General features: G+C 30.2%; 1 protein-coding gene across 1 annotated transcript; it reads left to right on the top strand.

Annotated features, from left to right (window-relative positions):
• The first annotated feature begins 6507 nt into the window (after positions 1–6507).
• LOC133797850 (glucosamine inositolphosphorylceramide transferase 1) lies at positions 6508–11889 on the top strand. The gene is made up of 4 exons (XM_062235929.1): positions 6508–7365; positions 7524–7646; positions 9212–9379; positions 9940–11889. The coding sequence occupies exons 1-4, from the start codon at positions 6955–6957 to the stop codon at positions 11620–11622; spliced, it is 2385 nt and encodes a 794-aa protein (XP_062091913.1). The 5' UTR covers positions 6508–6954; the 3' UTR covers positions 11623–11889.
• Positions 11890–12364: the final 475 nt, after the last annotated feature.

Below are 12364 nucleotides of genomic sequence, written 5' to 3'. Positions count from 1 at the left end.
ATTATTTTTAAATAATTATCATTGTAAAATATCTTAAAAATATCATATTTTAATTTGTTTACTTTTATTTAAGTTTAAGTTATATTTACAATCTACAAATAAATATAAAAATATTTCATTAAAGTTAATAAAAAAAAACATTAAAATAAAAAAAAATTATCTACACACTTTTTATATAAAAAAGATATATGAATAGAAACAAAAAATGAAAAAATAGGTTATTTGTTTTATTATCAAATTGAGGTCGTGCTTATCACGTTTTACTAGCTAGCAGTTTACATTAACACTTTAATTAAATTTGAGAAAATTATGTTAGAAGTATTTTAGGTAGTAACATCATTAGTAGTACCAAAACAAGAGTCGTATAGGAATATTGTATTTTTTAAATGTATTGTCACTTATTACATTAAAACTCAAATTTTCCTTTTAAAAAAATCAGGTACATTGAAATTAATATATTTATGAATATATATAGGTAGGATTAGGAAAAGTACCAGTTGCACTAAATTGTAATGGATTAATTTTCAGTCCCAGCCATGCAAAGTACAAAATTTAACTATATATTCCCACTTTGTATCATAAATTGATTGAAAAAAAGACAAGCATGAAAGTAACTGTATATATAAACTCCATATCACTCACTCACTCATCTTTCTTATTTCGGCTTCTTCTATATGTGTTTTTTCCATCTCTGCGAATAATTTTAAAGTATATATATACTAGGTTGTTTGTTTAGTTTTAAAGTTATAAACATTGTTTATAATTTTAATAAAATCTAGTTCATTATTTTTTTTAAATATATATATAATAAAATGAATTACACAGTTTTATAGTATATATAAATATTTATAACAATAATTTCTATATATATAATATCAAAACACAATGTTGACATAAATATATATATTTACATGATTACATGTCGTATATATATAAAATATAATAATATTTAAAAAGAAATTAATAATAAAAATAAAAATAAAATAAGAATAGAAAAAGTACAGTAGTATATATGCATCAACTATTTTTAGTTTCTAATGTATTTCGTAATGTCCTTTGATAAATTTAATAAAGAAAAAAAATTCAATCACTTGATAAAAAACAAACTATCACATAAAATTATAAGCTAAAAAAAATGATATGTATGCATTTATTATTTTTAAATAAATATGATTTAATTATTTAAATTATCATAAAATATCTTCAAAATATCATATTTTAATTTATTAATTTATTTATGTTTGTTCTAGTTTATGAATTCGATAGTGACAACAAAAGATTATATATTATATGTTTAATATAATATTAAGTTTAAATTTAATTAAATTTTATTTAAGTTATAAAATGTATGATTTTATTGTTTTTAAATAATTATTATTGTAAAATATTTCAAAAATATCATATTTTATTTTGTTTAATTATTTATTTATCTAAGTTTAAATCATGATTACTATCTACAGTTAAATATAATATTATTTTGTTAAATATAAAAATATTCCGTTAAAGTTAGCATTAAAAAAAAATTTCAAGAATCTACAAATTTTTTTTTATAGAAAAGATATATGAAGGGAAAAAAGAAATTGAAAAATGGGGTTATTTGTTTTATTACCAAATTGAGGTTGTGCTTATCACGTTTTACTAGCTAACACTGCACACTAACACTTTAATCAATCAAGTAAATAGGAAAAAAATAGTAGAAGAATATATTATTGAATGGATTTGGACTATATTCTGTATTTTAAGCTAAAATTAATCTCAAAATTAGGTGATTATTTTTGGAAAAGTACTCTATTGCTTCCCCCATCTCTCACTTCATTCATTAAGAAAAATATTAAACTTTTATGGGTAGGTGGTGTTAATTTTGAACTATTTTTTTGTAAAAGAGTAATTGTATTACTATTATGATTAAAAAAAAGATGATTCTATTTTTTTTTAATATATAAAGAAAAATTGTTGTAGGAATACTCCTTCTAATTTATTTATTTTATAGATATTTACATACAGTTAGTGTTTTCTCCGTATCCTCATTATTTAATATTTAATATTTAAAATAAATAACAAAGATTAAAGATATAATACTTAGGAAATTTCTATAGTAGGGGCAATTTTGTGTTCTCAACCTGTGAATAGTTTTTGGCGCGATTTTTTTTATGACCGTATATATTGTAGTTATTTAGAGCATCCTGCAGATTTTCAGAAAATTCTAAATAATTTACAGTGCCGAAAACTAATTTAAAAACAGGTTGTTGCATACGTAACTAATTTTTTATGCATGTGGAAAATAATATGTTTGAACCTAGTTTTCGATACTGTAAATTATTCAGAATTTTCTAAAAATTTACAGAATGCTCTAAATAACTATAATATACACGATCATAAAAAAAAATCGCGCTGAAAATTGTTCACAGGTCGGAAATACAAAAGAGTCCCAACGGTGAGACTCTTTTTGAAGCCTCTACCATAGAATTCTCAACTTAGGAAATTTCTATGGTAGAGGCTTCAACCTATGAACAATTTTCAGTGCGATATTTTTTTACGACTGCGTATGAAAAAAAAACATGTATTGTAAATGTTAGATATAAAATAAGAAAATGTAAAATTTTAGTGATATGTATTAAATAATAGAATAAAAAAGCTATTGGGAGTAATATGAGGCATTCTTAGTCAATATATGTGTTAGTGTATTATCATTATGATTTTATGAGATATGAATGCCCCAAAATTTTAGACAATAAAACGATGATATCATAAAAGTTAGAGCTTCCACTTGATAATGTTAATCACCTATAAGTCAAAAGTCAAAGAATCTTAGAGAAAACATTCAAAGAGAAATGCTGAGTTTAGGCTATAATTTTCATTTATTATATTTTTTTTGCCAAAGAAAAGTGAGGAGAATAAGAAAAAATATATATCTGGTTGGAAAGAAAAGAAGGTGGAAGAGAAAAATGGGTAGAAAAAAAGTAAGTGGATGTCACCAAAAAATTTCAATCCAAATTTTCTTAGAAAATATAGGGGAATTTTTTCATAATATATTTACAAATTAAAATTACTTGTTATTTACTCTTATTTTTAATTCATACTAATTTATATAATACTAAAATAGTCATGCATATTTATTAATTAGTAATATTAGGATATGCCAATTAATAGAGGCGGCTGCGTCGTGAATATTAAGGTTGGGATTAATTTGCTAAAAATTTTAATACTATTTAATGACATATATTTTTACCCGAAACCAAAATATTTATTGGGTATCGAATTCAGCTCCATCCAGAGAAAAAAAAAACCAAATTAGTCAACAAATAGTTTTCTCTAATTAATTATATGGTGGCTTGCACGTGTGAACAATTATAACAGTTTTTTTTGTTGGGTATTTATGAATAATTATAACATTGCAATATATGTAAATAAATGATGAACTTTTTCAATTATATTCCTAAAAGTTGTTTGATTAAAAAAAATACAACATATTCCTTTAATTAAATTCCAATTATTTTTAAGTCTAAAAACGTTAACAAATAAATAAATAAACAAAATCCCGTGCTATTATTAATAATTATATTATTTGAGAAACTTTCTTGCGGAAGAGTTTTCGTTTGTGAATGTGAGTCTTTTGCGTGGGTATTCCGATATATGTACATATTTGCAAATAAAAATATAAAATTGGATAGTCAAATTTGTCATCTTTGACATAAATAAGTGCCCATTGAAGGTTCAAAGCACCCCTCCCTCCCTCAATTGGGGGTTTGGAATAGAAAAGTTTAGTGAATAAAGTTGAGATTGAAAAAAATTCTAGAAAGAAACCATTAAAGAGCTCCACTAAGTTTTCATTACAATAATGATAATAATAATAATTATAACAATACATAGTACCCCATTGTTTGTGGATTGTGCTTATGTATTTTTAATGATTGTTTTTCTCATTTTTGTATTAGTCAACCCATGAATGATGACCCTTCTAATATGTAGCGCAAATTTGGTATCTTTATCTATTAATTACTAGAGAATTAGTTCATACACATAATTAAGGTTAAACAATTGTGTCTTTTGGTTCAATATGAGGCCAAATTATCATCCATGTTCTTCTTCTTTTTTTTTTTTTTTTTATAATAAGGGTTTGTATTTTTTAAATTTTGTGTTTTATCATATTATTTATTTGATTCTGTGTTTTAATAAATTATATTTTGAATTTGTAACATAGTTAAAATAGATTTCTGAGCTAAATTTTAATGAACAATACATTGATTATAACAATACAGTCAGATAGAATAGTTATAATTTTGTTATGAGTTGTTAGTTTGGTGAATTATTTGTTCACAAAACTGTAATCAAAATTAGATTTATGGGTCTATTTGAACCATTTTATAAGAAACAAAGTCCAAAAAAATAATTTATCAAAATACAAATTCCAAATAAATAATGAAACAAAAGACTGATTTAAAAAAAATATAAATCCTTTTGATAATAAAAAATCCTCATCAGCTGAAAAACCATTCCAACTTGGATTAAAATTTTATCAAATTGTAATACCTGTATATAAAAATAAAATATATTATACTAAATAGTAGAATTAGATTTGAGATAGGGTTAAACATATAGTCAAAAACATTTCTTGCTTTTTTTAGGGAAGGTCATATACCACTACCAGTGTTCTTTTCTGGTGTCCTAACCCAACTAAACTAAGACTTTGGATTTAAAATTATCAATACATATACAAGCCTCAATAAGCCTCACCAAATTAAAGTTAACTATATCATTTTCTACATACAAAGAAACAAAAAGAAAAAATTCTATTGAAAAAGGTAATATTTTGACCTTATATATTGTTTTTTTTAAATAAATAAATAAAACCTGGTTGGTGATGAAAATTGGTCAAAAGTTATCTTAGTTTTTAAGGGAAATATATTTGGATGTCCAATAAAAATAAGAGAATAGAATAATTTTTTTTATAATGTATATAATTAGAAAATATATATTCTTAAACAATCAGAAAAGTCAAAAGAAAATTACACTTATTTAGGAATTAAATAAACCTTATCTACTTTTTCGTGGTTCTTAAGAGTCTATCTATATTGCTTGTTATTAATATGGATGATTTCAACTTAATTAATCTTAAGTAATCTTTGATTAACTTGGAAGAATTTTAAAGGTATACTAAGAATATTATCATATTTAATAAATGTAAATGAAAAGTTTGAGTTTTATCCTAGTTTTTAATACTTTAATTTTTCACTGCATATTAGTCTCATTCTCATACTATATGAGAATCACTATATTAATATGGTAAAAAGATGGAAAAAAAAAGTTCTCAACATCTTGAATATTCCCTATTTATTTGATAACATAAATGGAATAAGTGTTTTGAAAAAAAAATTATAAGAATTAACAGGTTAGTTTAATTAGTCTAATTTAATTTTTTAAATTAAAAAAATCATCCTAAACAAATTGAAGAAGTGTCACATCATTGAAGCCCAAATTAATCACCAATCAATGCATATTAAAAGAATAAGGACAATTTTCTTATAGGGTTTCACTTTAAGTCTTATCGGTGAGACTTTCAGTGTTCTCAACCCGTGAACAGTTTTCGGCGTGATTTTTTTATGATCGTATATATTGTAGTTATTTAGAACATTCTGTAAATTTTCAGAAAATTCTGAATAATTTACAGTACCGAAAACTATGTTCAAACATATTATTGAACGCGTGACTATTTTTTTTTTATGCGCATGGAAAACAACATATTTGAACTTAATTTTTAGTACTGTAAACTATTCGGAATTTTCTGAAAATTTACAGGATGCTCTAAACAATTACAATATACACAGTCATAAAAAAATCGTACAAAAAACTATTTATGGGTCGAGAATACTGAAGATCAAATGATGCCCCAACGAGAATTGTCCAAAAGAATAATTACAACCATTATTATTAAAACGAACTAAAAAAAAAGGCTAATCCATTCTTAAAAGCAATAAGAATTGAAATTTTTATATATAGGGGACACACATATTTATTTATTAATATTAGGATTTAGAGTTGGAATCAATTTCTTCTCTGTATTTATTAAAATTAAATTAAAATAATAATAATAACAATTTATCAAAATTTTAAAATCCATTACTTTATTTTATTCCAGTGGACCCAATCCAATCCTTTCCAGCCCAATTCCTGATTCAGATTTCCAAATTTTTTAATGTAAAAAAAAAAAAAAGCAAATCCATTTAACAGAAAATTTTAAAATAATATATTTAAAAAGGTAAAATTTGAATCCAAAAAATGTACCAGGAAAAAACTTGAACCGAAACTGAAACGAAAGTTCAGCCCAAAAGAATAAAAAGAAAACAGAAAAGTCCACGCGTAAACGGCAGTCCTACGCGTCGTATCGAACAGCCGAGAGTGCGAGTAGCGAGTTAATGTAGTCGCAAGGCGAGTGAGGTATGGGAGGGGTGGCAATATAAGAAGCCCTCGAGAGAAATCACATGGTTCCTTATTTTGTTATGTTTATATATTAATATTTATTATGCTTTATGCTCTCTCATATCATATTACATACATAGCATTACATAACACACTTTCTTTGGGGGTAACGTTCTTTGTTAACCTCGCTCTCTCTCACTCCCTACTCCGTCAACTCTAGAGAGAGACACTCATATATATATATATTATATATTATATATTATATTTATATATGTGTATATAGATATAGAGACTAAGGAGGAGAAGAGGAAGCCATAGCCATTGTTTCAGAGGCCAGTTAGAATCCCATTTGAGATAAAATTTGAATAATAACAATAATAAAAAGAGTAAAAATGGTGGCGGTGACCCAGAACGCCACGTGTACCTGAGGCAAAGGTCTTAGTTTGTTGGGGGAGAGAGGGAGAGGGCGTTCGAAGATTATTTGTAACGGGTCTTTCTTGATTGGTTTGATTCGATTTGATTAGATTGATTGGTGAGATGGGCTCGAGCCCAATTGTGGGTGGGCCGGGTGGTTCGGGCGGTTGCGGCGGCTGCGCTGGTAACGGTGTGGGTGGGGGTGGGGGCGGCGGCGGCGGCGGCGGCGGGGGTGGTAGCAATGGTTCGAGCGGTGGGAGTTGCTGCCATATGAGCCTTAAGTGCTGGTGTAGGTGGAGATGGGAACAGCAGCAGAGGTGGTGGCTCTTCTCATCATCGGGATTCGTTTTCTTCCTCGGTTGCCTCGTCTTGTTCGGATCGTTTGCTACGCTCTACGCCCGGTTCGCTTTCACGCCGGGATTCCGTACCGGCATGGCAACCGCCTCGCTCGGGTGTCAGGAGGACAATGAGGGTTCATGGTCCGTTGGTGTCTTCTACGGGGACTCACCCTTCTCCCTCAAGCCAATCGAGGCTGTAAGTTTTGCTTTTTTTTTGGGTTGGGTCCATATGGTTATTTTCATAATTAAAAAGATAAATATTTGGATTTTGGCATATGGGGTTTTCTGGGTTTTGTTTGAATTTATGGTTTTTGGTTTGATTTTGATGTTTGGGGTTTTGGAATTTTTTTACAGATGAATGTAGGGAACGATGAAAGTGCCGCTTGGCCGGTTGCCAACCCTGTCGTGACGTGTGGTTCGGTTTCTGATGCTGGTTTTCCTAGTAATTTCGTTGCTGATCCTTTTCTTTATGTTCAGGTATATATATAAATAAATATATTTTTTCAAATCCATTTTTTCTTTACAAGTTATATGGTGTGGTGAAGTGAGTAGTTGGCACAGTTCTTGGAAATGATTAAATAGCCTTTCATTTCTTTTGGTTTGTTCTTCAGCCCAAAAAGAAAAAAGGGAAAAAAAGGTTTTTGGTTGTTGTTTTCTTTGTATTTGGAACTGTTCAAGCTAAGTTGTTCAGAGACTAACGATTAAATAAATAATAATTGATGACGGGTTTGTTTAGCTCAACATGCGATGATATTTGAATTTTTAGCTTTATTTGGAGAAGTTATATTTTTTTAATCTTGGTTGGTTTTGAATGAATTGTTGATTAGGTAATTAACTTTTGGTATTCATAGAAGAATCCAAACTCTCAAGGAGAGGCTTTTTGTAATTGATAGGTGAAACTAAACTAACTGTTAAAGGAAGGAGAATTGTGAATGCTTCTAATCACAAGGTTGGTTGGGAAGAGGTTTGAAATGATTTTAAACCTGTGTTTGGGTAGGAAAAAGAAAGAAAAAGCAGAGATTGGTATATTCAAGGAAGAATTTAGTTTCTATGGCTGCACATGAGAGGAAAATATTTTTTCTTTGCTTTGATGTCTTTTGTGGACTGCTACTTGAAGGACATGGTTTGATGGCTTTGGTATGAGATAATACCAAGTATCCGTGTCCTGAAAGTACCGCTTGATGGGTTTTGCAGTAGCTTTGTTATCATGGTGGTTGCCTAAATTTGAGGGTTGTGATGATAGTCGATTTTCAAGAATAATTTCAATCTGTTTGGTAGTTACTCGTAGTCAAGAACTTCCAATCTTACATTTTAGCTTGGGATGAATTAGAAAAGAATACGGCGTTAAGAAAGTATTGATATCAAACAAGACAAGGATGCCCCATTTAACTTCTTTTAGCTGTTTTATGCTCCGAGAATATAAGAATTCTGAGTTGATTGCTAGTGGTTCAGGATATGCTATGTCTTCTTTTTTTCCTTAGCTAGAATTATCTATGCTATAAATGACTATTTTCAACATTTTAGGATACCCAATTAGTTCATCAGTAACACATCATATATGGTTCATCCTTATAAATATTTATCTCAAAAATATTTTAAAAGATATTTGATATGGGAACAAATCAATAAATTGCTATTTCTACAGAAAATTTAAATTTGAATATATAGATTTTTTAGGCTCTGGCAGTTGAAGATTCTGAATAAATCATAAATTGTTTTTTGTATTATGACTAGATTCTTATAGGTAAAAAATGTTTTCCCTTTTCTTGTTGACAAGACCTATCTGGGGTGACATTGCAACTTGTGGAGGCTTAAATCTGGACAATTACTTGTTTTTAGAACATCTTGATGAATTAGATGGATGAGAGACATAAGTCTGTATTGACTAGATTATTGTATATGAATCCTTAATAATCACAGGCGTAGTATAAACCTCGTTCCTCTCTACATCTCTATATCTATATATGTAACTTCCACGGAAAAAAACTCGATTACTCTATAACAATTGTTTGGTGATTTTTATTTCTTTTTATTTTTTCCAGGATGATACTTTATACATGTTTTTTGAAACCAAGAATTCAATAACCATGCAAGGGGACATCGGTGTTGCAAAAAGCACTGACAAGGGAGCAACATGGCAGCAATTAGGTATAGCTTTGGACGAAGAATGGCATCTTTCATATCCCTATGTCTTTGAAGAACTTGGCGAGGTAAGACCCAATTTCTTTTAATGTGTGAACACATATAAGAACTTGCAATCTATTGATTCACTATATATATATATATATGAATTTTCTTAAGTAGAGACATCACTTTTACCTCTACCGTAAGGGTATTTTCTATTTTCAGCAAAAATTATAATTTTATGATGACGTACATTATAGATATAACAAATATCTTGCTAATTTTTGAGAAATTCTAAATTATTTATGGTGCCAAAATTAGAGTTCAAATAGTTAGTTGCACGCTTGCCTATTTTTTTTTTATGTGTGTGGAAAACAGATTGTTTGAACTCTGATTTCAGCAATGTAAATTATTTAAAATTTCCCGAAAATTGGCGAGATGCCTGCTATAATTATTATATACGTTGTGATACAAAAAAATTGGGTTATAATTTTTCCAAGTGTCGAAAATAGAAAACACCCTTATGGTACCTATGAAGCTCCCTATATATATATAAAATTGAAAAGTTTAAAAAAAGGACCTAGATTGAACCTAAGAAACTTGTTTCCAACACAACCCATTGTAATATCATAATTTTTTCTTCTAGATTTATATGATGCCCGAGAGCAGTGAGAAAGGAGAACTTCGTCTGTATCGTGCACTCAAATTTCCTATGCAATGGAAACTTGAAAAAGTCATTTTGAAGAAACCTTTTGTTGATTCATTTATCATCAAGCATAATGAAATGTATTGGCTCTTTGGTTCTGATCACAGTGGTTTTGGAACCACAAAGAATGGACAGTTAGAAATTTGGTATAGCAGCTCAGTTCTTGGTCCTTGGAAACAACACAGGAAAAATCCTATATACAACACTGACGCAAGCTTTGGGGCTCGTAATGGAGGGAGGCCGTTTTTATATGATGGACAACTTTATCGTGTTGGTCAAGACTGTGGTGAAACATATGGAAGACGAGTTCGGGTCTTTAGGGTGGATGTTCTTACGAAAGATGATTATAAAGAAGTGGAAGTTCCTTTAGGGCTTACTGAGTCAAGCAAGGGTCGGAATGCTTGGAATGGTGCTCGATACCATCAGCTTGATGTTCAAAAGCTAAGTAATGGAAAATGGATTGCAGTAATGGATGGAGATCGGGTGCCTTCTGGGGATGCAGTTCGCCGGTTTTTTGTCGGTTGGAATTCAGTTGCAATTTCTCTCCTGCTCATTGCACTGTTGGGTTTGTTGACTGGAGCTGTGAAATGTATCATTCCCCTAAACTGGTGTACTCACAATTCAGGAAAGAGAAGTGATGCATTATTGTCATGGGAAAGGTCTTATTTGTTTTCTTCCAAAGTGAGACGATTTTGCAGCCGCTTGAACAGAGCAGCTTCATACCTGAGAAATAGGATTAGACCTAATACATGTACTGGAAGACTAGTTCTTGCATTAATTTTTGTAGTTGGAGCTGTACTGATGTGCACAGGGGTTAAATATATATATGGGGGGAGTGGTGCAGAAGAAGCTTACCCATGGAAAGGTCAGTACTCACAGTTCACTATGTTAACAATGACCTACGAAGCTCGGCTTTGGAATTTAAAATTGTATGTGAAACACTATTCCAGATGCTCTTCAGTCAAAGAGATTGTTGTTGTGTGGAACAAGGGAGTGCCTCCTAAAGTCAGTGATTTTGACTCAACAGTACCAGTAAGGATCAGAGTTGAGAAAGAGAACTCGCTGAATAATCGATTCAAGCTGGATCCACTGATAAACACCCGAGCTGTTCTTGAGCTCGATGATGACATTATGATGAGCTGTGATGATATTGAACGGGGATTCAAAGTATGGCGTCAACACCCGGATCGCATTGTGGGGTTCTATCCTCGACTTATTAATGGAAGCCCATTGAAATATAGAGGTGAAAGTTATGCCAGAACTCATAAAGGGTACAACATGATCCTTACAGGGGCAGCTTTTATTGATAGTAAAATAGCTTTTAGGAGATACTGGGGTGAAGAAGCTAGGCAAGGTAGAGAATTGGTAGACAGATACTTCAACTGTGAGGATGTGCTATTGAATTTCTTGTATGTAAATGCAAGTTCAAGTAGGACAGTAGATTATGTGAGACCAACTTGGGCTATAGATACGTCCAAGTTGTCTGGTGCTGCAATTAGCCGAAACACGAAGGTTCACTATCAGATAAGAAGCGACTGCCTGCTCAAATTTTCAGAGATGTACGGTAATTTGGCTGCAAATAAGTGGGAATTTGATGGCAGGAAGGATGGTTGGGATGTATAGTGATAACAGCAGTACTACTTCACTCACAATCTTCTTGTTTATCCATCTATACTTTTGGTAAAGCTCTAGTTTTTCTCTTTCTCTTTTTCTTTTTTTCTTTTGTCTATACACTTATTTTTTCTTTCCTTCCCTCACTTGTGAATTTGAGTTGGGGATTTTGGCTTTTAATAGTTTTTGGTCGTTGAGATGTACATTGGTGGTGTTCAACTTCAAGGTTTCCTCTTTTTACTTTTTTAATGGAAATTAATTCTAGCGTGGCTTTCAAAATCTCCAAATATGCTTTTGAATTCTTCCATTTGATGACACTCAATGTGAGAGTATTGAGAGTTTGATTGAGAATGATGATGAAATTGAAGACCCTTTGCGTGGTGACCCTACAGCTACATGTTTTCTTCAATTTATTTCTCAATGCTTTTCCACGAGCTCTCTTGAAATTGGGCAAAGAATTAATTAATGGGTTCTTGTACAAAAGATGAGAAGAGTAGAAAGGTGTAAAGTCCAAAAATGCAACTCTGGATGTTTATATATGTTTTATGATGTTAGATGCCAATATGTGAGTGTGATCTAAGGTTGAACAGAACCATGGGATGGGACCAAGCTAAGAAATTTTTGTCAATGGGTTTATGATATATGTGCCAATGATATGGGCAGCGCCACATCACAACAAATACATATGGTGCATCTTGATTCTAGAGCCTCACTTATGGTGAATTTTTATAAACTACTTGTAATTCATTCATTC

The sequence above is a fragment of the Humulus lupulus genome, chromosome 8 (assembly GCF_963169125.1).
Source record: "Humulus lupulus chromosome 8, drHumLupu1.1, whole genome shotgun sequence".
Classification (NCBI taxonomy): Eukaryota; Viridiplantae; Streptophyta; class Magnoliopsida; order Rosales; family Cannabaceae; genus Humulus; species Humulus lupulus.
The sequence above is the reverse complement of the archived record's forward strand: the minus strand, read 5'-3'. Positions and strand labels throughout refer to the sequence as shown.